This window comes from Lepidochelys kempii, chromosome 7 (genome assembly GCF_965140285.1).
Source record: "Lepidochelys kempii isolate rLepKem1 chromosome 7, rLepKem1.hap1, whole genome shotgun sequence".
Taxonomy (NCBI): domain Eukaryota; kingdom Metazoa; phylum Chordata; order Testudines; family Cheloniidae; genus Lepidochelys; species Lepidochelys kempii.
The window spans coordinates 44,905,440-44,932,764 of NC_136386.1; the positions used below are offsets into that span (position 1 = coordinate 44,905,440).

Here is a 27,325-nt window from a genome sequence, read left to right on the forward strand (position 1 = left end):
ATTATCTTTCCAGGTACAGAAGTTAAGCTGACTGGTCTGTAATTCCCCGGATTGTCCTTATTTCCCCTTTTATAGATGAGCACTATATTTGCCTTTTTCCAATCTTCCGGAATGTCTCCCAACTTCCATAACTTTTCAAAGATAATTGCTAATGGCTCAGATATCTCCTCAGTCAGCTCCTCAAGTACAGTAACTCCTCACTTAAAGTTGTCCCGGTTAACATTGTTTCGTTGTTACATTGCTGATCAATTAGGGAACATGCTCATTTAAAGTTGTGCAATGCTCCATTTTCTCCACAGCTGGCAGCCTCCCTACACTCCCCCCAAGCACCTCCTGCCCACCAGTAGACCCCGCAGATCAGCACCTTCCCCCTCCCCTCCCAGCCTGCTGCCCGCAGCAATCATCTGGCTTGCGGCATTTAGGAGGGAGGGGAGGAGGAGCAAGGGCTCGGCATGCGGGCTCCCCCTCCCTCCCGGGAAGGAGGCGGGAGGAGAGCTTGCACACCAAGTCCTTGCTCCTCCTCCCTCCCTCCTAAACACCGCAAGCCAGCTGATTGCCCTGGACAGGAGGGAGGAGTGAGGACTCAGGGCATCTCCCTCCTGCCCACAGCAATCAGCTGGCTTGCAGCATTCAGCGGGGGAGGGGGGAGGAGCGAGAACGCAGCATGTGAAATAAAGGGGGAGAAGGTGGGGGGGGAGAAGAGGTGGAGTGGGCGGGCTGAGGGTTGAGCCCCCTGCCCCTAGTGCTTGCAGAGTAGGGGAAGCTGCAGCTGCACAAAGTGCTTCTCCTAGCCTACAGCACCTTCAGCCTCCTTGCCTGCCTGATCTCCAGTGCCAGTGGGCTGTGACTGTGTAGGGTAAGGCAGGGGCACCTCCCAACAAATGATTGAAGCTGGCTTTCAAAACTTGAGTGATGACGATCCTGACAGGGAACCCAGCTCCAAAGTGATTAGGGGAGTTGGTCATCTAATGACTTGCTGTAAAGAAATTTACCAAGAAAAAAAAAAAAGGAAAGCAAAACACTCTCTAGATGTTTTTTCAAGTCCAGAAAGTTCAGCAAGAGGAGCAGCCGGACAATCCACCCTCTTCCACTCTCTGACCCCACCACCTCAACCAAGCTTCATACTCAGCAATGATGACTGTAGTATTAAATTGCTTGTTTAAAATGTATATAATGCCTTTTGTCTGGCAAAAAAAATTTCACTGGAACCTAATGCCCCCATTTACATTAATTCTTATGGGGAAACTGGATTCACTTAACATCGTTTCACTTAAAGTCTCATTTTTCAGGAACATAACTACAACGTTAAGTGAGGAGTTACTGTACTCTAGGATTCAGAGTAACAGCCGTGTTAGTCTGTATTCGCAAAAAGAAAAGGAGTACTTGTGGCACCTTAGAGACTAACCAATTTATTAGAGCATAAGCTTTCGTGAGCTACAGCTCACTTCCTCAGATGCAACTGATGCATCTGAGGAAGTGAGCTGTAGCTCATGAAAGCTTATGCTCTAATAAATTGGTTAGTCTCTAAGGTGCCACAAGTACTCCTTTTCTTTGTACTCTAGGATGCATTTAGTCAGTTTCTGGTCACTTGCTGGAGGATTCTCTGCACCTTGAAGTCTTTAAACCATGATTTGAGGACTTCAGTAGCTCAGACATAAGTGATAGGTTTATTGCAGGAGTGGGTGGGTGAGATTCGGTGGCCTGCATTGTGCAGGAGGTCAAACTAGATGATCATAATGGTCCCTTCTGACCTTAATATATATAACTCTATGATTTGAAGATATTTAACTTCTCTAAGTAATTTATTTGTTTTTCACTATTTTAGACTCTGATCCTACCTCATTTTCATTGGCATTCACTATGTTAGACATCCAATTGCCACCAACCTTCTTGGTGAGAACCAAAACAAATAAGTCATTAAGCACCTCTGCCATTTCCACATTTTCTGTTATTGTCTCCCCTCCCTCCCCGCCCATTGAGTAACAGGCCTACTCTGTCCTTGGTCTTCTTTGAAAACTCGTGGCGAACGGGGGAAGTCCCGGATGACTGGAAAAAGGCTAATGTAATGCCAATCTTTAAAAAAGGGAAGAAGGAGGATCCTGGGAACTACAGGCCAGTCAGCCTCACTTCAGCCCCCGGAAAAATCATGGAGCAGGTCCTCAAAGAATCAATCCTGAAACACTTACATGAGAGGAAAGTGATCAGGAACAGTCAGCATGGATTCACCAAGGGAAGGTCATGCCTGACTAATCTAATCGCCTTCTATGATCAGATTACTGGTTCTGTGGATGAAGGGAAAGCAGTGGATGTATTGTATCTTGACTTTAGCAAAGCTTTTGACACGGTCTCCCACAATATTCTTGTCAGCAAGTTAAAGAAGTATGGGCTGGATGAATGCACTATAAGGTGGGTAGAAAGCTGGCTAGATTGTCGGGCTCAATGGGTAGTGATCAATGGCTCCATGTCTAGTTGGCAGCCGGTGTCAAGTGGAGTGCCCCAGGGGTCGGTCCTGGGGCCGGTTTTGTTCAATATCTTCATAAATGATGTGGAGGATGGTGTGGATTGCACTCTCAGCAAATTTGCGGATGATACTAAACTGGGAGAAGTGGTAGATACACTGGAGGGCAGGGATAGGATACAGAGGGACCCAGACAAATTGGAGGATTGGGCCAAAAGAAATCTGGTGAGGTTCAATAAGGATAAGTGCAGGGTCCTGCACATAGGATGGAAGAACCCAATGCACAGCTACAGACTAGGGACCGAATGGCTAGGCAGCAGTTCTGCGGAAAAGGACCTAGGGGTGACAGTGGACGAGAAGCTGGATATGAGTCAACAGTGTGCCCTTGTTGCCAAGAAGGCCAATGGCATTTTGGGATGTATAAGTAGGGGCATAGCGAGCAGATCGAGGGATGTGATCGTCCCCCTCTATTCGACATTGGTGAGGCCTCATCTGGAGTACTGTGTCCAGTTTTGGGCCCCACACTACAAGAAGGATGTGGATAAATTGGAGAGAGTCCAGCGAAGGGCAACAAAAATGATTAGGGGTCTGGAACACATGAGTTATGAGAAGAGGCTGAGGGAACTGGGATTGTTTAGTCTGCAGAAGAGAAGAATGAGGGGGGATTTGATAGCTGCTTTCAACTACCTGAGAGGTAGTTCCAGAGAGGAGGTTCTAGACTATTCTCAGTGGTGGAAGAGGACAGGACAAGGAGTAATGGTCTCAAGTTACAGTGGGGGAGGTTCAGGTTGGATATTAGGAAAAACTTTTTCACTAGGAGGGTGGTGAAACACTGGAATGCATTGCCTAAGGAGGTGGTGGAATCTCCTTCCTTAGAAGTTTTTAAGGTCAGGCTTGACAAAGCCCTGGCTGGGATGATTTAATTGGGTATGGGTCCTGCTTTTGAGCAGGGGGTTGGACTAGATGACCTCCTGAGGTCCCTTCCAACCCTGATATTCTATGATTCCTCTTGCTTCTAATGTATTTGTAGAATGTTTTCTTGTTTCCTTTTATGTCCCAGCTAGTTTGATCTTGTTTTGTGCCTTGGCTTTTCTAATTTTGTCCCTACATACTTGTGTTATTTGTTTATATTCATCCTTTGTAATTTGACTGAGTTTCCACTTTTTGTAAGACTTTTTTTTTTTTAGTTTTAGATCATTGAAGATCTCCTGGTTAAGCCATAGTGGTCTCTTGCCATACTTCCTATCTTTCCTATGCAGTGGGATAGTTTGCTCTTGTCCCCTTAATAATGTCTCTTGGAAAAACTGCCAAATGTCTCCATTTGTTTTTCCCCTTAGACTTGCTTCCCATGGGATTTTACTTACCATCTCCCTGAGTTTGCTGAAGTCTGCCTTCTTGAAATCCATGGTCTTTATTGTGCTGTTCTCCCTCCTACCATTCCTTAGAATCATGAATTCTACCATTTCATGATCACTTTTGCCCAAGTTGCCTTCCTTCCCCTTTCTAATTCTCAACCAGTTTCTCCCTATTTGTCAAAATCAAATCTAGAACAGCCTCCCCCCAGTAGCTTTCTCCACCTTCTGAAATAAAAAATGGTCTCCAATACATTCCAAGAATTTGTTGGATAATCTGTGCCCTGCTGTGTTATTTTCCCAACAGATGTCTGGGTAGTTGAAGTCCTCCCCCCAAGTCCAGTGCTTTGGATGATTTTGTTAGTTGTTTAAAAAAAGCCTCACCCACCTCTTCTTCCTGGTTTGGTGGTAGATCCCTACCATGACATCACCCTTGTTTTTTACCTCTTTTATCCTTACCCAGAGACCTACAACAAGTCTGTCTCTTATTTCTAGCTCAACCTCAGTCCAAGTGTATACATTTTTAATATACAAGGCAATACCTCCTCCCTTTTTTCCCCCATCTTGCTCTATAGCAGAATCATAGATGTTTTAATTCTAGTTTGTAGGTAAAGATGTCAACTACTCAAAAGGGGTTCACATAAAGCACAGTAGAATCCCTTCTTCCTACATAATAGTGGCTATGTATTCTAGTGGAATGCCACAGTTTTTTAACTGCATCTGAAGAATTGAGTTTTTTACCCACAAAAGCTTATGCCCAAATAAATCTGTTTGTCTTTAAAGTGCCACCGGACTCCTCATTGTTTTTACAGTTTTTTAAAGTTACTGATCATGTACAGTATGCCATCTTCCACTATGGAATTAAAATATATTTAAAAGGTTACCTTTTAAAATGGCAAACTGTTCTAGATGCACATCAAAACAGTTTCCTATTTCATCCTGTTCATTTAAACCCAAACAGGGTATTTAACATGCCTAAATCAAATTTTTGCTCTCTGGCTTAGATTTTCAATGGAAATACTCATCAAGAAATGAGTTTGCGGCAATGAGTAGCTAACAATAGGCATATTCCTCAAAGGAAAAATCATGGCAACTCCATTGACTTCAAATTTGGACCCATATACATAACTATACTTACAGATGAGTTATCCATCAATTTTATTAACCAAATCTAAAATGAGAGACCTTGAAAAATCCATTCATTTACCCACCAGTGAAAGCAAAGATTTCTGTGATCAGTGAAAAGTCCTGGGCCATCAATTAATAACAAATTTTAGCTCCTGTAAAACAAGATTCTAGTCTCCATAAGTGTGAAAATCACATTTGTAACCTTCCAAATATGAAGCAAAAGTCTTCCAGTCTATATCTACAATGCTACATTTAGGTGTGAATCACCACAGTTTCAGCTCCACCAAAAGTAGTAACAGTGAAGGCTGTAGTGTAGATGGGACTCAGATGCTTTAATCACAGTGCCATGACAGAATGCAATAAAAATAATCTGTTCCAGCTCCATTTTCAAGTCATATTTTTTCTGGTGTTTTAGTTTTATACACTCATTTCATTTTAAAAAAAGGCACCTATACTAGGTTCCCTAGTCTGCAGACACACAATTACAATATTTTCAGCTACTGCTCAGAGCTCTGCCAAGCAGCAGCACAACCAAACACATAAGAATCTCTGATCAACTTTACTTTTGCTATGAAGAACCTTGTGGACAGCAAAGTAACAAAAATGTCAGTTTCACTCAGCAGCTTCTACCTGGGGAAAACCTGAGCATCAGCAACACTGGGGAGGTTCTCCCCACACCTAGGTGGCTGTCTTCCCCACCCCCGGGTCTTTCACATCAGCCTTTAGCTGGCAGCTTTAGCGCCCTGGCTAGCAGATATACACTAAGCCCGTGCTATTCTCCGCCCTTCCTGAACCCGCGTTTTCTCCCTGACAGGCTCCTCACCTGGGAGAGCCGATAATCCCGGGGGATCGATCCCTCCTGCTCCACCCGCCCAGGCCCCCAGGGCAGCACCACCACGAGGCTAAGTACCAGCCACGGGCATGGGGGGGTGCTGCAGTTGCACCTTCGCACGCCCATCACCACCCACGGGCCACCCTCCCCACTCCGCTCACCCCCCACCCGCGGGCAGATCTCCCGCCCCCCCGGGCGGCCCGCCACTCACTTGCCCTCCTGGCAGTCGTAGAGCACGATGGAGTCGTCGTCGCTGCTGGAGATGACGGTCTCGCCGTTGGGGCTGAAGTCGAAGCAGTTTATCTTGTCCGAGTTCTCGCGGAAGACCTTGGCCACGCGGAAGCTCCGCAGCACGTTGTCCGTTAGCTTCATGCCGCGAGGGATGGGGCGGCGCGAGCGGGGCCTGAGGAGCCGGGCCTGGGCCCAGCGGGAGCCGGGCACGGAGGACGCCGGTGAACGTGAGAAGCCGGGCGGCGGCCTAGTGCCCGCGGGGCCTGCGAAGCAACGGAGAAGGGAAACCGGGCGGGGGCCTGAAGCGCGCGGGTCCCGGGTAAGGGCCGCGCGGCGCTAGCAGGCGGCTTCGGCACGGGCGGGCAGCGCCCTCAGGCGGGGTCGGCTCAGGCTGTGGAGAGGCGGCTCCTGCTCATTGTGTCCGCCATCTTCCTCCTACGGGGACAGACACTGCCGCTCACAGGGGAAGAAGGGGGCCGGCAGCGGGGCATTGTGGGGCGGACGAGGGGGCGGGGGGTCTTGTGGGAGAGCGGAGGAGCAGCGCATTGTGGGATTGGCGAAGCGCGAGGGCTGGAGAGCGGCAGTGCATTGTGGGACGCCGACGGGGAGGGGCGGCACTCGGAGAGGGAAGTGAAGGAGCAGTGCATTGTGGGATAGCGGAGGGGGACGTTACCCACCGCCGGCTGGCCCTGGCTGCCATTTTGTGTGTGGCAGCAGGACCGCGTCCTTCGCCGGCAGCAGCTGGGCCCGGGCCAGGAAGCCCCCTTTCGGCCCTATAAACTAGGCTACCAAGCCCCCCTCCTCCCCCCCACACACACCTTACAGCTAACCTATCAAGCTTGCCCTTCTGTCTCAGCTGCTCAGCCCTCTTCCTGCCCCATAAACTAGGACCCGAGCCCCTTTCCCTGCCACATACACACTACAAACTAAGCCACCAAGGACCCAACCCATGGCCACTAAGCCCGCTCCCTTCCCCATAAGCTGGGCCACCAACCTCCTGCCCCCCCCTACAAATTGGACCACTAAGGCCAACTACTACCTCACAACCGTGGGCCACAGAGCTCCTGTCCCACCCCAGGCCCTCAAGCATTCAGTTCACCTTCCCTGTCTCTGACCTCAGACATTCTCGTGGGGGCTCCTGCGGGGCCTGGGGCAAATTGCCCCACTCGCTCCCCCTTCTGGGTGGCTCTGGTCACCTTGCAGCCCCATCCACTAAGCCTTCCATCTCTCTCACCAGCAGGAGTTGGTTCAATAGAGGATATTACCTCAGCTACCTTGTCTCTGGAACTCAGGAGTCAGACATGTTTGCTGCCTTAGAAAAGTCTCTTAGGCCACCAGATAGCCACTGATTTTGGGGGACCTGGATGAAGTCAGTGGAAGCTGCAGAGGCTTAGCACCTCTAGAAAGGTTTCAGAGTAACAGCCATGTTAGTCTGTATTCGCAAAAAGAAAAGGAGTACTTGTGGCACCTTAGAGACTAACCAATTTATTTGAGCATGAGGTTTCGTGAGCTACAGCTCACTTCATCGGATGCAACAGGGAGCTGTAGCTCACGAAAGCTCATGCTCAAATAAATTGGTTAGTCTCTAAGGTGCCACAAGTACTCCTTTTCTTTTCACCTCTAGAAATTAATCCCCTAGGTTCTGAAGTCAGAATCGCATAGGCACCCTTCTTTAGGAAAAATTGACCATTTCTGTAGCTCAGTTTCCATCTCTGTAAAATGGGCCTAATGATAGCAATTCCCCTTTGTAAAGCACTCTGAGAGCTACAGCTGAAAAGGACAAGTAGTTATACTTTAAATTAGTGCTCAGTTTAATTTGTAATCTACCCTAGTACAGTAGGGTTTTATGCTTGCTAATTTGGTAAAATTCAGACATTCAGTCTGCTTTTATTTTCCAACTAATGATTTAAGGGGGGGGGGGGGGGGCAGGAGGGGAGAGGGGACTTCAAACTACTGGCCTGATGTCATTCTTGCTTACTTTAGGGTAACAGGTAAAGGAAGGAAAAGGCTTCACACTACTGGCATGATGTCATTTCCAGCCACCATGTTGGAAGCTGGCAAGACTGAAGCACGAAGTTTCTTCTGAGGTTAGGATGTTCCCTATCCTTGACATATATGTACAAAATCTTCTGGGCTATGTGATCTTTACAGACTAATGGCTTCATTCACTCTATTTACCTTCTCCTTTACAGAAAAGATATAGAGCATTTGCCTTTTTCCTAGGGCCTGATCCAAAGCCCACTGTGGTCTTGGATAATGCTCCTAGTGCTTCCATGACAGATATCACAGTCATGATGCAACATAGTGATACCATGGAAAAACAAAATCACTTCCTAATGTAATGTTGTGCTCATCATGTGACATACTCAAGATGTGATGACACTTTTCTGGCCTGACACGCTTTTTAGGACATGCAAAATGGCATTGCAATCAGGATGTGTGATTGTGTGGGTAAAATAGCTACAAAATTAGAACTGTTAGCACTGGCATCTGCAAACACTGAAAGAGCCGCTCAAACTGTCCAGAAAACCACAACAAAATCTTTGTCTACAGAAAACACACATTCTGAGTTTTAGGAATTTCATCCCCATCGCTTTCTTGACTGGGGTCATTTGTATGAAAACCAGGCATTTGCAGTGTGGTTCAGACCCACAACCTTTATCACACTTTCAGTAGGGCCATTTAAATACCGTTACAAATGTAGAACTGCTTCCTCTTCCAGTCTTCTTCCATCATCTCTAAAATAAGTAGAACCACATTCTAATTTCTCCTCAGTTCTACGTTAATGCAAGTTCATGGATTTCAGGAGGTTAGAAAAATATAAAATAGAAACAGTACAACTTCCTAATCTCAAACATTGGAAGCAGGAAATAGAAGAGGAGTCTTTTTGACCAAATTAAATACTCTTATTGTGTTGACTTCAGGTAGATGTTTCAGAGTGGAAAGTATTAGGAGTTTCAAAGGGGGAGAATTGACTAGAAGTCTAAAGGAGGATTATTATTTATATTGCAGTAGCAAGCAGGGGCCTTGGTCATGGATTAGGCCCCCTCTGTGCTTGGCACTGTACAAATAACAATGAGGCCCCATCCCAAAGATATTACAATGTAAGTATAAAGAGGAAATTGTGTCAGCCAAGACAGTATTTATTTCCCATCTGCAGCCCTTTTATTACAATATTGTTAGTTAACCAATGTAGAAGCAATGGTGATGTTACAGAGATTTATGACTATAGTGGGGATGAGCAGCAGGAATAAAAAAGGATCCTTAAAGAAGCAAAAATCTAAGCTTCATGTAAATATCCCTATAAACAGTACACTGGAATATATATATGTCAGCAGGAGAATGGTTTCAACTGAAACATTTTTTCAGAGATTTCCACAAGGCTGCAGCACTTTAACAGCAAATCCTCTATGTGTTTGCAAGAGGACTGTGTATTTAAAGCCCATAATACAGCCAATTAGTTTGGGATTTGTATGTGTTTTATGTTTTTTTGTTTGTTTGTTTGTTTGTTTTAAAATATATTTCGGGAAGATATTCAGGTGGCCTAACAATAGGTCATAGGTCAGGGGTTCTCAACTTTTGTCTTTCTGAGCCCCCCCATCCCCGCACATGCTATAAAAGTTCTGGGGCAGGGGAGCCTCAGGACTTCATCTGCAGAGGGGCCTTGGGGTTCTAGGCTTCAAGTGGCAGGGGGCACATTCAGGCTTCAGCCACAGGGTACCAGGGCTCCGAGCTTTCTGCCCTGGTTTGCGGACCCCCGGTTGAAAATCACTGTGTAACAGGGTTCACAACCCGCCCCTCTTGCTGGGACCCGCTTGCTCTCCACAATAAGGCTCAGAGAGGCGCAACACCTGTGTCTTTATTTACTTAAGGTTGTCCCACCACCAGTGTCTATCTACATACAAGCTTTACAGGCAGTCAGCCTTTAGCTAAGAGGCCTCCAGCTCCCTCCCTGACTGACTTCTCCCTTGCTGCCCCCTGCCTTCTGGTTCCCTCCCAGCCTCTATAGCCCTTGGCTTGTCAAGTTAGCAGGTGTTGCCAATCCTCAGGCTGGTGTTACCGGCACCCAGTGCCGAGAGGCTGAACAACAGCTTGAGTTGGTTCGTTACCCGGTGCGCTACACCCAATTTTCACAACGGGGTGGAGAAGCAGAAAAGTTTATTTGAAGCTTCAAATAGGTACAGGGAGAATTGACTCAAATCCTGTACACAGAGCAGGAAGTTACACAGGCTTTTATACATCCTTTTTCCCAGCATACTTATCCAATAGCAAGCTGCCCCAAGTATCCATATAGCCAGCCAATCCAGTTCCCAGCTAGTTCCCTGGTTCTCTGTATCATTTGTTAAACTATACATAAAGCTGCTTTATTCAGCATTGTTCTTCCATATCTGCCCTGTTTGGCCTTGCTTAGTTTCAGGCAGTCTGACTCTGCAACATATTGTTGCAGATCCTCAGCATAACTGCTGTGTGTGCCTCCAGGCGGGGGGGGGGGGGGGGGGGCCCAAGGACACTTGGGCCTAGTACGCAGAGCTGCTGCGAGTGCCTCCAGGCGGGAGTGGGGGCCAAGGACACCTGGGCCTAGTGCGAGGGGGCTTCATCGACACTCGTGGTCTTCCATCCCCTCGAGTTACCTAGTGGCCATGCCCCAGTGTCCCCAACAACTCCCCCCTTTGAGAACACTCAACAACCTTGGCTCTGAGTTTTCTCACTTGGGCTACTTATTTCTTTACAATAGGACTTTGCATAAGCACTTTGTGATAGCCCTGAAAAGAATGACTTATTAACTTTTGCAAAAGGGCCCTAACACATGATACTGTACAGCATAATATCAGTAATACAAGCAATACAGGAAAGAGAATTTTCAATAGCAGGCTAAATAAACCACCAAGCCAAGACGACAAACCCCAGCCTGAAAACAAGGTTTGCAACCAATCGTTCTCTGGGGCAGTATAGGCAACCTGTGCTCCGGCTCGGGCATGGGCCTCAGCCTGTACCACCTTTTCATAGATCTCATAACTGCTCTCATTTACATATACACAACATCGGGGCCCAACGAGGGTACAAACGCCTCCTTGGGATGCCAAGAGATAGTCCAAAGCCAGCCTGTTTTGGAGGGAAAACATCCTGAGCTGCTGTACCTCTTTATTTAATGTTTTTACTGCTGACCCTAAATCACTAACCGAGTCCTCTAACTCTAAGGCCACTTTCTCAAGTACCATCTGCAGCCTTAAGTATAGCGGCCTATGCATGCCATGGCTGGTCCAGAAACTAGTGGCGCTATTCCCAGTACAGAGCACCCTACAAGCTTCTCGGTTGTGAGGGGATTCTTCATATTGCCCTCCAATGCCTTAGTTAGTCGCCGCAGGGTCTTTTCTCGTGACTCAACAGAGGTGTCTCGGGCATTTCTAATCTTTCCTTTGGGCAGTGTGGCAGTTATGGAAAGATGAGGAACTCCATGAGCTATATAACAGCTACCTGTCCAGTTGGCTGGCAGCACCTTGTAAGCCTTTCGGCCACATACAAAATAGTGACCCTGTAGGGCCCAGTAAGGACTGTTTCTTAAGGGGATTCCTGGGATATTTAAGGCTGCTTTGGCTACTTTTTTAAACAATTTATATGTCCCTAAGGGGGCATCTTATTTTTTTGATTGGGTACAAGTGGGGGCATTTCTAATTGTGCTGTTCAAATTACACTCGCCATAGAGACCACTACAAACCCACCATGGGCTTGCTACATTGGAGATGTTAACTGGATGGCAAGTTACATTTCCAAACCCCTCTTCTGTGGTAAGATTATTTGTAAGAGTTTCCCTAAAAGGGGAGGAACCATTACACCCACACTGTTGGCCTCCCCTGTTGGTCTTTATCCAATACCCATCAGCCCACTGTGTAATAACACAGGAGCTTTTTCCCCACAGGACGCCCATAGTGATCAGATTGGTTTCGGGTAAAACATAACACTCCCTCACTGAGTACTGCAACTGAATACTCCTGGTCCTGATAAGTGGCTTGCTGTAAGGAGGTCTTATTCCAGAACGGCGAATCCGTTCTTTCCTGCTCTTTGGTGGTGGCTATTTCTGGTAGGGTCAGCATGTCAAGGGGCATTCCCGTTTTGGGGGACAGTGGAGTTGGAGCACATACCCAGCAATCAGTCTGGTTTGTTAAAGTAGCAACATGGTGTGCAAGCGAAACAAAAGAGTTATGCTCCCAATATGCACAGTTTGGAAATACCAATACAGAGAATAACAATGTTACCCAATTAATTATCACCAGAGTCTTCCCAACCCAGGGTCTCCAGTACCTGGGTGGGCCCATTTTAGCATTAAGGTGCCCGCTATTTGTGTCTTTTAAACAGTAGCTTTAGCCTGAGATCGTCACTGGATGAGGAGTCAGCAGTTTGGACGGTCCACTGTTCTGCGGACAAGGGGGCGGGTACTGCCTTCAGATGAGAGTGATGGATCCAGTTCTTGTGTCCCTCGATCTTTGCCACTGTATGGGAGATCAGCAGGACGGTATAGGGTCCTTTCCACTTTTCCTGGAGAGGCTCGTCTTTCCAGGTGCGAACAAGCACAGAGTCACCGGTCTGTAAGGAGTGGACGGGAGTGTCCAAGGGGAGAGGCTGGGAATCCTTGGTATACCTGTGAAGAGACAAGAGAACAGCAGACAGGGAACACATATACTGTGACAAAAAACCATTACCCAACTCCCATTCCTCTGACAGAACCGGGATGCCATTCATAGGCCATGCCCTTCCACACAATTTCAAAGGGACTGAGCCCTAATCTACCCTTTGGGAGAACGCGGATACAGAGTAGGACGAGGGGCAAAGCATCAGGCCATCGCAGTGAGGCTTCTTGGCACACTTTTGAGAGATGTCATTTAAGAGTCTGATTGGTACGCTCCACTACCCCACTGGCTTGCGGTCTCCAGGGTGTATGGAGTTTCCAGGGGATCTGTAAGGCAGGTGAGATGCTTTGAATGATTTTTGCCATGAAGTGTGTCCCGTTGTCAGATTCCATTCACAGGGGGAGTCCAAAGCGAGGAATGATCTCCTTAACAAACTTGAGGGCCACTGTTCTGGCAGTGCAGTTACGGCATGGGAAGGCTTCTGGCCATCCGCTGAACCGATCCACTATAACAAGGAGATATTTGAACCCTTGGGTCCGGGGAAACTCAGTGAAGTCTATTTGCCACACTTGTCCAGGGCCCGGAGTGGGTTCTAGGGCAGCTGGTGGCACAGGATGTCCCGGTCGGGGGTTATTCTTTTGGCAGACTAAGCAGTCCACTTGTACCTGGGCAGACAGGGGTCGGAGTCTGGAAGTGATAAAGTATTTTCCCATTAGTTGGATAAGTGCTTCCCTGCCAGCATGAGTGGTTTGATGTAGTTTCTGCAGCACTGGCCGGATTAGGCCCTTTGGTAAGAGGACCTTCCCTTCTGGGGAATGGAGCCATCCCTCCTTTTCCCAGAGACCGAGTTTGTCAGTTAGCTGTCTCTCCTCCCCAGAGTACTGAGGGGTTGGAAGCTCCCCTACTGATGGGATAAGGGCATGCATATGGGCGTTCTCAGTCTGAGGGGATGGCAGGGTGGCAGCATTCTTAGCCTCTCTATCTGCCCGGGCATTACCGCTGGCCACATCTTGATCCTCCCTTTGATGGGCTTTACAGTGTACCACCGCCACTTCTGAGGGAAGTTGTACGGCTTCTAGGAGCTGGAGGATTTGGGGCCCATACTTGACTGGGGAGCCTTGGGCTGTCAGCATTCCCCTTTGCTTTCATAGGCCAGCATGAGCATGCAGCACACCAAAAGCATACTTTGAATCAGTAAAAATGTTGACCCACTTTCCTTTTGACAGTTCAAGTGCACGGGTCAGGGCTATTAGTTCGGCAAGCTGGGCAGAGGTCCCAGCAGGCAAACCTTCAGCTTCCACAGTGTCATGGAGGGTCACAACAGCATAACCCACCCTCCTTTGCCCATCTATTACAGTACTGCTACCATCAGTGTACCACTCAATCTGCAATTGGGAGGGGTACATCCTTTAAATCCGGACAGCTGGAGTACTGGACATCTATGATCTCTAAACAGTCATGTTTCTGTTCCTCTGTTTCTGGCAAGAGAGTGGCTGGGTTAAGGGAGGGGCAAGGCTGTAAGGTGACTTCAGAGTTCTCTAACAGCTTAGCCTGGTACCGAGCAATCCAAGCCTGGGTGAGCCAAAGCCCTCCCTTTGCATCCAATAAGGCTCGGACCATATGGGGAGTATGTATTTGCATAACCCCTCCCAATGTTAGCTTTTCGGCTTCCTCAAGCACTAGGGCAGTAGCTGCGACCACCGATAAACATGCCGGCCAACCCTTTGCAACCTGATCCAATTGCTTAGACAAATAAGCCACCAGACATCTCCATGCTCCTAACAGCTGTGTGAGCATTCCTAGGGCCACCCCCCTTCGTTCATGTACATACAACTGAAACAGCTTAGAGAGATCCGGCAGGCCCAGAGCCAGGGCTTCCATCAATTTTCTTTTCAGGATTTTAAATGCCCTGTCAGCCTCTGGGGTCCAATAGAAGGGGTCATGATCTGCTCCTTTTACACAGTCGTACAGGGGTTTAGTCCACAGTCCAAACTCTGGGATCCATATCCTGCAAAAGCCTGCCATACCCAGAAATGCCCTGAGCCGCTTACGGTTACTTGGGGTAGGAACTTGACAGATAGCTTCCTTTCTTTCGCTTGAAAGCTGACGCTCCCCTTGCCATATGTGAAACCCGAGGTATCGTATCTCTGGGAGGGAAATTTGAGCCTTACTCCGTGCTACCCGATATCCCCGGAGTCCAATAAAATTCAGGAGGCTCATGGTGGCTTTAAGGCAGGGGATTTGGCCCACAGTGGCAATTAACAAATCATCTACATACTGCAGAAGGAGGGCCTCCTCATTATCCCACTCCTCTAGGTCCCTGGCCAGAGCCTGCCCAAAGAGGGTGGGGGAGTTTTTAAAATTGCTGGGCCAACACTGTCTAGCAAAGTTGCTTTTTAACCCTTTTTCGGTCCTCCCACTCAAAGGAGAAGATCTCCTGTGACGGGGTGGCAACTGGGATGGTAAAGAAAGCATCTTTCAGATCAAGGACTGAAAAATGGGTATACTGTCCCCCTATAGAAGCCAATAAGGTATATGGGTTAGGACAAGAGGGTGCAGAGTCTTAACCCATTCATTGACTGCCCTTAGGTCCTGTACCAGCCGATACGTGCCATCAGGCTTCTGTACGGGTAGAATGGGAGTGTTCCAGGCTGACTGACATTCCCGGAGAATACCATACATTAGGAATCGATCTATAGTTTCCTGTAAACCTTCTCTGGCTTCCCTCTTGATTGGATACTGTTTTACTTGCACTGGGCCTTTCCCTGGTATGAGCTGAATAGTAATGGGGGTCTGGTGGGTGGCCTTTCCTGGAATCCCTGATGCTCACACGAGGGGGTACACCTGGTCTTCCCACGGGCTCCATTCTGGGGCTTGCATGGCTGAGGGCTCAACTGCAAGGGTCATGATCCATGCATTCTCAGGGGGTAAGGTAAAGGTTATTTTGTCCTCAGTAAAATGCAGGGTGGCACCGAGGCGACAAAGTAGATCCCGTCCCAGCAGAGGTGTTGGATACTCAGGGAGGTATACCAGCTTGTGGGATATAGTCCTGTTTCCCAAAGCACATTCCGCTGGGGCATACACTGGGCACTTGGTGTCCCTGCCTGTGGCTCCCACCACTGTAAGGGAATCTGCTACTGGCAACTGAAGAGGCTGATTTACAGCAGTTTGGGCCGCTCCAGGGTCCACTAAAAAAAAAATCTATTTCTGAACTTCCCACCCACATCTTTACTCAGGGTTCCGGGGGTAGGGTGGTCCGTCTCCCCTGACATCCCTATTCCTGCTCCGCCATCGCCATTATAGGGGAACCCCCCTTTTCTTTCCTCCTTGGGCACTCATTTTTCCTGTGTCCCTCCTGTCGACACAGGGCACACTGGTTGCGACCCAGTCGTCTCTCCTGCGGGCCCGGACGGTCGCGTCCACGGCCCCTTCCTCCCCAGCAACTTCTCTTAGCGTTGGCCTGTACCGCTGTTACCATCAATCTCACTTGCTTTCTCTCCTTCTCTGTCTCTCTCAGCCTATAAGCTCGGTTTGCAGTCTCTAAGATTTGTGCCATGGTCATGCCCATTAAATCCTCCTTTTTTTGTAACTTTCTCTTAATATCAGGGGCTGCTCTGCTCGTAAAAATTCCCTTAATAATTGACTCAGTTGCCTGATCATCGGGGTCTGCATTAGTGTTCTGTAGAATGGTGTCCCGAATACGCTGTAGAAAGGCCCCTGGGCTCTCTTTTAAATCCTGCATTACTTCATATGGCTTTGCCCAATTATTATGTCGGACAGCCAAGTGACGGAGTCCATGCAAAAGCAACTCCTTATAGGAGGTAAGGCGGGTCATATCCCTTTGATCGTTTGGATCCCACCTGGGGTCTGCTTGGGGGACTTGTGCATCCGGGTCAGGGACATTAATACGATCCCGGTCGTACCGTCTCTGCGCCTCCTCCCTTGCCTTGGACACAACCTGTTGTCTTTCAACCTCAGACAATAGGGTTCGCAGGAGGACGTTACAATCATCCCAGTCCGGCTTGTGACTACTGAGGCACCCCTCAAAGACTGATATAAACCTGCTTGGGTTGGTGGAAAACTCTCCTGCCTGTGCTTTGAAAGCAGCCAAATCCACAGGATTAAAGGGCACATGAGTATAAACCTGCATAGTCGTGGCCGGACGCCTGTCCGATCCAGACCGGGCGACTTTAGTTTCGGTGATTAAGGGGTATAGGCCAATCATTGGGGACTTAGAAGGTGTGGGTGTAGGGGCTGAAGGGGACACCAGCTCTGCCATTACAGTGGGGGTGGGGATCTGGGGACTAACATTAGCTGCTACCGAACCAGTCGGAGTCAGATTACAGTGCTGTAAAATATCTGGTCGAGTACATAAAGTCAGAAACAAATGTGCATACATATGTTTATTCCATTTCCTTGTTCTCTGACAGAACAGGAGTAACTGAAGGATCATGTTGTAATTAATTGACCCTCCTGGTGGCCACCACTCCTTGTCCTCTAGTTGATATTGAGGCCAGTCAACTGTACAGAATCGTTTTAATTGGCTCTTAGTCATCGGATCCGCACCAAATATCTTCCAGTTTGCTAGAATGCACTATAGGGGCGTACACCGTGCCCTAATCCCTGAGCTCTGTCCCATACCTACAGGGTAACTCTGGGCGTCCCCAGGTTCCAACAGAGCATACAATCTGGATTTCAAAAAGGTTCCTACCTTATCCAAGGGACCAGTTCTTCACCGTTGTCCACCACAGCTGCTTCTCCACTATATGAGTGCGTTGCACCGTTGTGCCCTTCGGGGTCGATCAAATCGCGTCTTCTCAGAGGCCCCAGTGAACTCACCAGTGCGCACTGGGCGTCGGTTCTCGCCGCAATCCTCAACCTCCAGGAAGGGTCTGGGCAAGGCTAAATTGCAGCCTCGTCGCTCACCCAGGGACACCAAAAGCTGTTACCGGCACCCAGTGCCGAGAGGCTGAACAACAGCTTGAGTTGGTTCGTTACCCGGTGTGCTACACCCAATTATCACAACGGGGTGGAGAAGCAGAAAAGTTTATTTGAAGCTTCAAATAGGTACAGGGAGAATTGACTCAAATCCTGTACACAGAGCAGGAAGTTACACAGGCTTTTATACATCCTTTTTCCCAGCATACTTATCCAATAGCAAGCTGCCCCAAGTATCCATATAGCCAGCCAATCCAGTTCCCAGCTAGTTCCCTGGTTCTCTGTATCATTTGTTAAACTATACATAAAGCTGCTTTATTCAGCATTGTTCTTCCATATCTGCCCTGTTTGGCCTTGCTTAGTTTCAGGCAGTCTGACTCTGTAGCATATTGTTGCAGATCCTCAGCATAACTGCTGTGTGTGCCTCCAGGCGGGGGGGGGCCAAGGACACTTTGGCCTAGTACGCAGAGCTGCTGCGAGTGCCTCCAGGCGGGAGTGGGGGCCAAGGGCACCTGGGCCTAGTGCGAGGGGGCTTCATCGACACTCGTGGTCTTCCATCCCCTCGAGTTACCTAGTGGCCATGCCCCAGTGTCCCCAACACTGGTATCAGGCCTTTTCTGTCAGCCCCAATCTGCTTCCCTTGATTGGAGCTGACTGGGCAGGGGCTAATTAGGTGTTTTTGCACCAGCACCCCGCTACATACCTCCCCCCTTAAGCCGATGCCAGGCCTGCTCTTGCTCGGCCCCGCTTTTCTTGGCTTGGGGTTTTACTCTGGAGATGGCCTCCCTGCCCATCTGGGTGGTCCCCGGGCTCAACCCTTTGGGATTTTGGCACGCCCCACCCACAAAAGGTGCATTGGGTAGGGGGTGGGCCACTCCACAAGTCCACCTCTCCCCAGAAGTCATCACACCAGTCACAACCTTGGGCAGGTTGCCCCGGCCGTTCTCTTTCCTTCCCTGGTTGGGGAGACGGATCGGCACCAACTGACCCAAGGCTGCCACGTATCGCCGGTTCTGGGCCTCTGCCTATTGGAGTTTGAGCCTCCCCCTTTTGGGTTCCTATTCTCTGAACTTCCTTCGGCTTTTCTTCCTCTATCACGGGAATTCCCTCCCCTGGATGGTCCCGTCCTGGGACCTTCCGTTCCCTCTTCGGTCCCCTATCCTGGCTGTATTGTCTAGGGTTCCTATCATTTTCCTCTTGAGGGTGTGGGGGCTCCCCTTTCTCAAGATCCACCCCCGGTGGGGCCTTGCCCCCTCCCTCCAGGTTCTTCCCTCTTGCTTTCTCTGTTGGTCTCCTCCCTGTGCCTTCTTTCCCTTTTGGAGCAGGGTTCCAATCCAACCCCAGTACCATAGGGTAGGGCAACCCCACTATTACCCCTCACCCACTTCCAGGCAGACCTTCCCTGCACCTCCAGGGGTACCTGGGCCACGGGACAATACTCCCCATCCCCGTGAATGCACTCCTCCACCATCCTTTCTCCAGGGATAAGCCAATGTGGCTTTACCAAGCACTGCTGTATGAGGGAGTGGGCTGAGGCCGTATCCACTAGACTCCTCTGGGGCTTTCTTCCCACCCGCACAGGGATAGTGGCTATCCCACGCCTCTTCTTCCGCCTCCCAACCTTGGTCCAGCCACAGAATTCAGTAGCCCCACAGTCCATCACCAGGCAGTAACGGCTCTTATGCCCCAGCTGTCCACAGCGCCAGCATACAAGCTGTCCTGGGCAGGTAGGGGTTCCCTTGTGCTCCTCCCATCTCTTGTCTACCGGCTTCCCAGCAGGATGCTCTCAGGGTTTCTTGCCTCCCTCTGTGTCACGCAGGGTCCAATGCTCCCTCAGGGGGAAGTCTGCCTCTGCATATTCCTCCGTCCTTTTGACGGCAGCTTCTACAGTGCCAGGCTGATGTCGCTGCACACAGACCTGCATGCTATCGGGGAGGCACTGCACAAACTGTTTGAGGATCACCTGATCCATAACCTGCCCCACTGTTTGGGCGTCGGGCCTCAACCACCGCATTGCCCAGTCTGTCAATTTCTGGGCAAAGGCCCAGGGCTACACGCTCCCAGCTCACTGGGCTGCCCGAAACTTTTGCCAGTATTTTTCTGACGAAAGCCCCAGGCCATCCAAGATGGCTGCCTTCACCGTGTCATAATCTCTAGCCAGGGCATCTGTCAGAGCCATATATGCTGCTTGCGCCTCCCCAGCAAGATATGGCTAGCCCCAGGGCCCATGTTGTCCTGTCCCATCCCATGCCCAGGACCACCTGCTCAAAGGTACCCAAAAAGGCATCAGGGTCATCCCCCAGGGCCATCTTACAGAGGTGGAGGCCCAGGGGGCGAGAGCCATCTCGCCCCACAGGACTCACCAGTTTTAGCAGGAGCTACTGCTGCACCACTGCACGTTCTTTATTAAAGTCCTGCAAAGTCCGTTGTTGCTTGGCCTGCCAAGCCAGTAAAGCTTGCCTCTCTGGCTGGTGGGACTGCTGAGAGGCCTGCAGTGTCTTCTGCATCTCCCAGTGTTGCTCCGTGAACCACTGCAGAGTGCCCCCCATCTCCAAGTCACCAAACTGTGTCTCTGGAGAAGGATCCTGGACAAGCCCCCATGTGTAACAGGGTTCACAACCCACCCCTCTTCCTGGGGCCCGCTTGCTCTCCCAGTAAGGCTCAGAGAGGCTTCAGGATTGTGCAACAACTGTGTCTTTATTTACTTAAGGTTGGCCCACCATCAGTGTCCATCTATATACAAACTTTACAGGCAGAGTCAGCCTTCAGCTAGGAGGCCTCCAGCTCCCTCCCTGACTAACTTCTCCCTGACTGTCCAATACCGTCTGGTTCCCTCCCAGCCTTTATAGCCCTTGGCTTCTCAGATTAGCAGGTGTTGCCAATCCTCAGGCCGGCATCAGGCCTTTTCCATCAGCCCCAATCTGCTTCCCTTGATTGGAGCTGACCAGGCAGGGGCTAATTAGGTGTTTTTGCACCAGCACCCCACTACACACTGTCATAGGTAACATGGTCTTCACCCTATATTTCCACCACCTTGAAACCTGATCTTGTCATTCTTGTGTTGTTTCAGTTGCAAAAGGACTGCGGGGGGAGAGGAGGGAAATGAACACACACACAAAGAAATGTATATACAAGCAGAACCCCATTTATCTTATCTAATTGAGACCAGGGCCAGATCAGATCATTAAAAAATTGGATAATTCAGAGAATGGGAAAGTGCGAGGCTGCATCACCATCTAGCGGCCATAGGAGAGATCTTCCGCTTCTGGACCTGCATGCTACTAAATCTCTTCAAACATCCCTACCACACATATTTTTCTTTAACATCCTCTTCTTGGCACATGGTTTTGTTTCACCTTTAGAGCATTATTGCCCCCCTGTGGCCAAAGACATTTTGGGAAGTATTGCCAAAGGACTATTAATTTTTTAGCATCCAAAAACACACAACATGCACTGAAGAGCTTACAATCTAAGGCAGGGGTGGGCAAACTTTTTGACCCAAGGGCCACATCTGGGAATAGAAATTGTATGGCGGGCCATGAATGCTCACAAAATTGGGGTTGGGGTGCCGGAGGCGGGGGAGGGCTCTGGTTGGGGGTGCAGGCTTAGGGGTGGGGCTGGGGGTGAGGAGTTTGGGGTGTAGGAGGATGCCCTGGGCTGGGACAGAGGGGTTCAGAGGGCAGCAGGGGGATCAGGACTGGGGCAGAGGGTTGGAGTGTGGGAAGGGATGCAGGCTCTAGCTGGGGGTGAGGGCTCTGGGATGGGGATGAGAGATTTGGGGTACAGGAGGGTGCTTCAGACTGGGATTGAGGGGTTTGGAGGGCAGGAGGAGGATCAGGACTGGGGCAGGGGATTGAGGAGTTGGAGGAGGCTCAGGGGTGGCGCTTACCTCAAGCAGCTCCTGGAAGCAGCAGCATGGTCCACCTCTGGCTCTTATGCAAAGGCGTAGCCAGGCAGCAATATATATGCTTCCCCTTCCACAGGCACCTCCCATGCAGCTCTCGTTGGCCATGGTTCCTGGCCAATGGGAACTGCAGGGCGATGCTTGGGATGGGGGCAATATGCAGAGCGGAGCCCCCTGGTTGCCCCTACGTATAGGAGCCAGAGTGGGACCATGCTGCTGCTTCTAGGAGCTGCGTGGAGTGGCCCCCGGCCCTGCTCCCTGGCTGGAGAGGGGCAAGCTCCAGACCCTGCTTCCATGTGGGAGCTCGAGGGCCAGATTAAAACAGCTGGTGGGCCAGATCCGGCCAGCCAGCTGTAGTTTGTCCACCCCTGATCTAGGTAGACAGAATAGATGCAGACTAAGAAGTGATGCAGCACCCTTTGGAGCTGGGGGTATTACCTATAGCTTTCCCTGTCAGACAAGACTTCATAAAGATTGTATGTATGTCTATCCATGTAGGTACTAGAAGTTCCTCCTGAGTACCATCCTGGGGTTTGGCTTTATTTTATGCCAGAAACATAACATAAACCTCAGTCTAAGCCTTCTCCCTAAGTTTGGCTGTTCTTAGAGTTTCTTTCCATTACTTTCTCTGGCCTAGGTTTTTAGTTCACATATACTTGTGTTCTCCCCCTTTATATCCTGTTTGGAGATAACTGAACTCACCTGCCAGCGTGTCTCAGCAGCACTTACCCTGAATTGTAATACAGTGTTTAAACACTGAGCTTAGTGTGAGTCAACAAAAGAGCCCCTGCATTTCTGTAGAGTGTCTTAGGGCTTGTCTACACATATGGCACCACAGGGGCGCAGCTGCAGTGCTTTAAGTGAGAGCTTCTCCTGTCAGCGTAGTGAATCCAGCACCACAAGAGGCAGTAGTTATGTCAGCAGGAGAAGTTCCCCTGTTGACATAGTGCTGTCTACACCCGGGGTTAGGTCGCTAGAACTACGTTGCTTGGGGGTGTGGATATTTCACACTCCCATGCGACATAGTTATACCAATGTACATTTGCAGTATTGATCTGGCCTAAATCAGCAACCCTTTTAACAGCCCATTGAAAAACCTGAAATAATTAAATCATGATGAAAGCCTGATCTTAGACTTTAAGGCCCAGATTCTCAAAGGCATTTAGATTCATAACTTCCATTGAAATCAAGTTTTTAATGGGGCACAGGAAAATGATTCCCCTGGCATGTTTTAATTTGCAGGACCCAGGCCCTAATTATCTCCTGTTGGCCCAAAAGCATGATTTATCAATACCATCAGAAGGTGATTTACTTAAATACTTACAATACTTAGCTATGTTTCAGAGTTGTGTAACACTGTGGGGCATGGAGTGACATTGTGTCACTCCCTTTTTATTCATTTTCTCTCTCCTTTCTGATAATTGGAACTCAGTCTGTCAATTTACACAATGTTGGAATTTATCTGGCAAAATGACAGCTTTAGATTATGGACAATGCCTTTACAAAATTGGCTAATTGATAGTAACAAAGGTTTAATTGCTCCTGCTTGTGTAATATTGATCAAATGCAATTGGGGCCTTTTTTGCACTTATATAGGCTCAGATCCACAGATATATTTAGAACCTAACCTTAGATCCTAAATACCTTTGAGGATCATTCTAAGCCATTGTTATGGCATCTAAGATGCAAATAGGCACATAGTGAAATTTACTCAGATGAGTAAGTATGTAAAGTTTCTCATGTACATAAGTATTTGGAGGATGAGGGCCTTGATGATTTTTCACCATGTGTTTTCCTTATTCCATCACTTCATAACTAAAGGCTTGTGTGAAAGACCTGAACTCTATGACTCAACCTCTTTTGATCTGATTTCTTCATGAAACCTAAATAAAAACAAATATTGAAAAAAAAATACTTGCCACTTTTGCAGGATGTCTGTGGTTTAACAGTATTTGTAAAGTTTATAGAAACCCCTCACTGGAAGGTGCCAGTGAAGTGCTAAGTAGTAAAGTATTTGTTATTACAATCCCGTAGACTCTGGGTTTCTGTCCCACTTGGGGAAGGCTCTTTCTCTCTTCTATCCCAGTCTGATCTTTTCTCCTTCAGAACTTTATCTACCTTCAGCTTGCTGCTTATGACTGCTATTCCCAGAGGTATTTAGTAATAGAAAGATTTGAATGTCAGAGGAGAGTTCATTCATGAAGACACTTAGTAGTTTGAAGGCATCTTTCATCCTAGGATCCAAGAGCGCTTTGCAAAGGTGGGTGAGTTTTACTAACCTCATATAGTTAGGTAAATGGAGGCACAGAGGGGTTTAAGTGATTTGCTTCAGACAAGTCAGTGGCAGAGTCAAGACTAGATTTGTCAGGTCCTTGCTCTAACCACTGGGTAACACTGCCTCCTTGTTTAGAACACTAGAAACGTGTGTGGCTCTTAAATGATCATTAGTCCTAGTTGAGATGTAGTAGAGAACCCAGGGAGTTACAGAAAGGAGGGAGAGAAAGATGGCACAGGTCTGTTTTGCAGCATTGGTCTGGGGAGCTTGGGGAAGGATTATACCACACAATCCCTCCATGAAATCCCCAGCACTCTGAAAAAGGACTTGCAAGGAATGCACAGGGAGGGAAGGTCAGGTGGTCCCCAAGGAAACTATAGGGTGTGTATGTCAAATCAAGCTATTGTGCACAAAACCGATACTGATACCTGGGAAATGCTGCACACATCAGTTCTCACCTCCTCTGGGATGATAGTTGGCATTGGTTTGCATTGTCTGTGGAAGGCAAGGAGACAACGATGACCCCTTCCAGTGCAGAGAGCACTCAGGAGAGCTGCATTGTTTCCTTCCTTCACTACATACAAGGAAGGTGTTCGTGGAAACCCAAAGGTGTTATAAGAATTGGGGCTCCCAAGATCTGAATGAAATGCTGCTGACATGAGCATACATCCCCTCCATCCTACTCACGTGCTTGACTAGCAAGTACATCTTCTGTCAGTCACCACGTGTTCTGGGCTGCATTTGTCTCACAGGCCAAGCTCCTCAGAGTTATTTAGGCACCTAAATTTCAATGAGAGTTAGGATACCTTTGAGGATCTGGACTACAGGGACCACTGCAGTAGCCACTAGGTGAGCAGGGAAGACTTGAAGTATCTGTGCCCCCTTTGTGCATCTTACTCTTAAATCTGCCTGCTGTCCGCTAGGTCTATTAAACCCTCAAACCACAGCTGCAGATATTTTTCCTGTTATAAAGTGTATGGTAATTTGATATAAATTAATATACATTTTAAAAAAAATTAATTATAATCTTTTTATTTAAAGGAGATTAGTCTTTTAAAAATCTAACCCTCCTGGAATAATGCTGAGGTCTTACTAGGACCAATACTGGGGCCAGTACTGGGGTCTGTATTGAAACCAGTGCTGCAGTCTTACTGGGTCCAGTACTGGGACCAGTGCTGGGGTCTTACTGGGACCAGTGTTGGGACCAGAACTGGGACCAGTGCTCAGCACTCTACTGGGATCAGTACTGGGGTGTCTATTGGAACAAGTGCTCGGGTCTTACTGGGCCCAGGTCTGGAACTAATACTGAGAGTCCCCTGTACTGATCCTAGTAAGACTCCAGCACTGGTCCGAAGATAGTTTCCAGTACTGTTCCCAGTACAGACTCCAATACTGGTTCCAGTAGTGGTCCCAATAGAGACCCCAGCACTGCTCCCAGTACAGACCCCCACATTGGTCCCAGCGATACACCAGTAATGGTCTCAGTGCAAACCCCACACTGGTCCCAGTATAGATCCCAGTAATACTCCAGTACTCATCCCCATACTTATCCCAGTAAGACACCAGTACTGGTCTTTGTACTGGTCCCAGTATAGACCCCTGTATTGGTCCCACTAAGACCCTTTCTAATCTTGCAGCTGCACTTTGCTTTCGTGCACTGGAGGTGTCCTCCCGACATGCCCCGTGCTGCTTATCTGCCGCACATTAACCGTCTCCTTCTGGGGAGTGTGAAATGTGGCCATAAATCATCGTGTGCAGCTGGAGCCAGGAAACTCTCACTGTTCCATCGCAAACTGCACAGGGTGGAAATCCTGTCCCACCAGGCCACTGATTTATGCTGAGGATGTGAGACCAACCGAAGCCACATTGCCATTGAAAGAGGCTGTCTAACATAGCTTTTCACTGAGATAAGTTGTTTCCTGTCTCTGTTACTCTGAGCTGCTTTCCCTGCACCCTTCAGCTCACACCTGGTTATGACTCGTCCAAGGCTGGTTGTGTTTATGCTGTTCTTGCTTCACCAGGATTCACCCCTCCTCCAAAGGGGCCAAATTCTGCCATCGGATCCATGGTGCTGATCTCAGATAATCACCTTGGTGGCAGCAGTTTGGGGCTGAAACACAGGTATAGCCACTCTGAATCAGGATGGATCTCCTGTCTGGCACACTGGGGCCAGTATATCCCAAAGGGGATGTTCAATGCAAATCGCCACTCAGCTAGTTCTGCTCCCTTAACGCTTACTGCAATGGAGGTCAGTTCAGAACTGAAATTAGTTTTGAATTTAAGTGAAAGTTATTCCAGACTTTAAGTAGAAGTGGGCCATGTTGATTTTCACAGTACCTCGTTTGTGCATTCCATAGGGCTGGGTTTTTCATTGTGGTAAAATCTGGATCCTTCCTAAAAGGAGTTAGTGACCATCTTATAATTACAGGATAGCCCTTATATGGCATTGCCATCCTCAGTACATATGCCTAGCTAGCATGACATAGGAAGATCACAGCAGTTTGCAATTTTGTCAAGGCCCAATCAATTTCATCCTGTAAGTGTGGTACTCTGGATCTCAGGAGAGGAGGAGTACCTCCCTGCCCTGCTGACTCAACAAGCCAGCTCTTATCTCCAGTGCCCTGGGCTTGTGGACCACACCTGCCAGAGGGAGCTCGCCCCATGTTGCTTTGTTTACATGAAACAGCAGGAGCCTGGCCTCACAACAAAAAGAAAGGAAATTCCAAAATAAAAACATCATCCCCTTGCAGTGAAAGTGGCTTATTGCAGCTCAAGGAAAGGTGCAGTGTCAAACACCTCAACGAAAAACCCAGCCCTATGGAAAGCACGAGCCAGGATTACACTTGTCTTATAGCTCAGCTCATGCACATACACTACTACCCCAGAAACCATCTCAGTGATCAGCACCCAAACAGTGTGAACCAGTCCCTACTTTTAGGGCCCAATTCAATTATTTTGGGGCTGGATCCAGCTTCCGCTGAAGTCAGCAGTAGTCCTTCCTTTGGCTTTAATGTTAACTGGTCTTTATATGTCTTATTACAGGCCAGACTGGTAGATCCTCTACCTAGTATTAAGGTTGCCTGATACTTCCCATTAGAAAACCCTGTTTTCAGTTGCTTGTAACTTTGCCGAGCTTTAACTGTCCAGGTGAAGTTTCCATGCTAGTTGTCTCCCTCAGGCTGGCATGGTTCTGAAAATTTCAGCCAAAACAGGCATTCCCGCAGAACATTTAGATTCCATCAAATCAGCATTTTCAGACAGAAACCTGTTCCATCAGACAACTTTTGACCAGCTCTGCTTTTGACCTTAATCTCTGTGCCTCAGGTTACCATCTGTAAAATGGAGATAACACCCCCCCCTCCTCTCACAGGCGTGTTGTGAGGCTAGGTTAATCAATGTTTGTGAAGTGCCATATAACAGCCTACATGGAATGTTACTGGGTGGCTGGCCCCTCAAGAGGAGATGGGCCCTGCCCACCTGTGACACAGGCTATACTCCCCAGACGGAGGAAATGAATTGTGATGTGCGACAAATGGTTATGTGACTAAACCAAGCCTTGGGGGTGGAGGGAGTGTTAGAAA

The 27,325-nt window shown here is 48.6% G+C and overlaps 2 protein-coding genes across 5 annotated transcripts in view; one reads left to right on the plus strand and one right to left on the minus strand.

Annotated features, from left to right (window-relative positions):
- Positions 1 to 6,526, minus strand: part of WDR82 (WD repeat domain 82) — a 33,571-nt gene extending 27,045 nt beyond the window's left edge. The window contains exon 1 of one of the 3 annotated variants that reach the window (XM_073352471.2): positions 5,982 to 6,522. In XM_073352471.2, coding sequence (XP_073208572.1) covers positions 5,982 to 6,142 — 161 coding nt within the window. In that variant the 5' untranslated portion in view covers positions 6,143 to 6,522. Of the gene's footprint in view, positions 1 to 5,981 lie in introns of all 3 variants that reach the window. The other 2 variants (XM_073352474.2, XM_073352473.2) reach the window with 2 other exon arrangements.
- LOC144930732 (uncharacterized) overlaps positions 5,998 to 27,325 on the plus strand; it is a 66,618-nt gene continuing 45,290 nt past the window's right edge. For both annotated transcript variants that reach the window (XM_078853726.1, XM_078853727.1), the window contains exons 1-2: positions 5,998 to 6,320; positions 7,985 to 8,088. The gene's annotated coding sequence lies outside the window, so the exon portion shown is untranslated. The remainder of the gene's footprint in view (positions 6,321 to 7,984; positions 8,089 to 27,325) is intronic.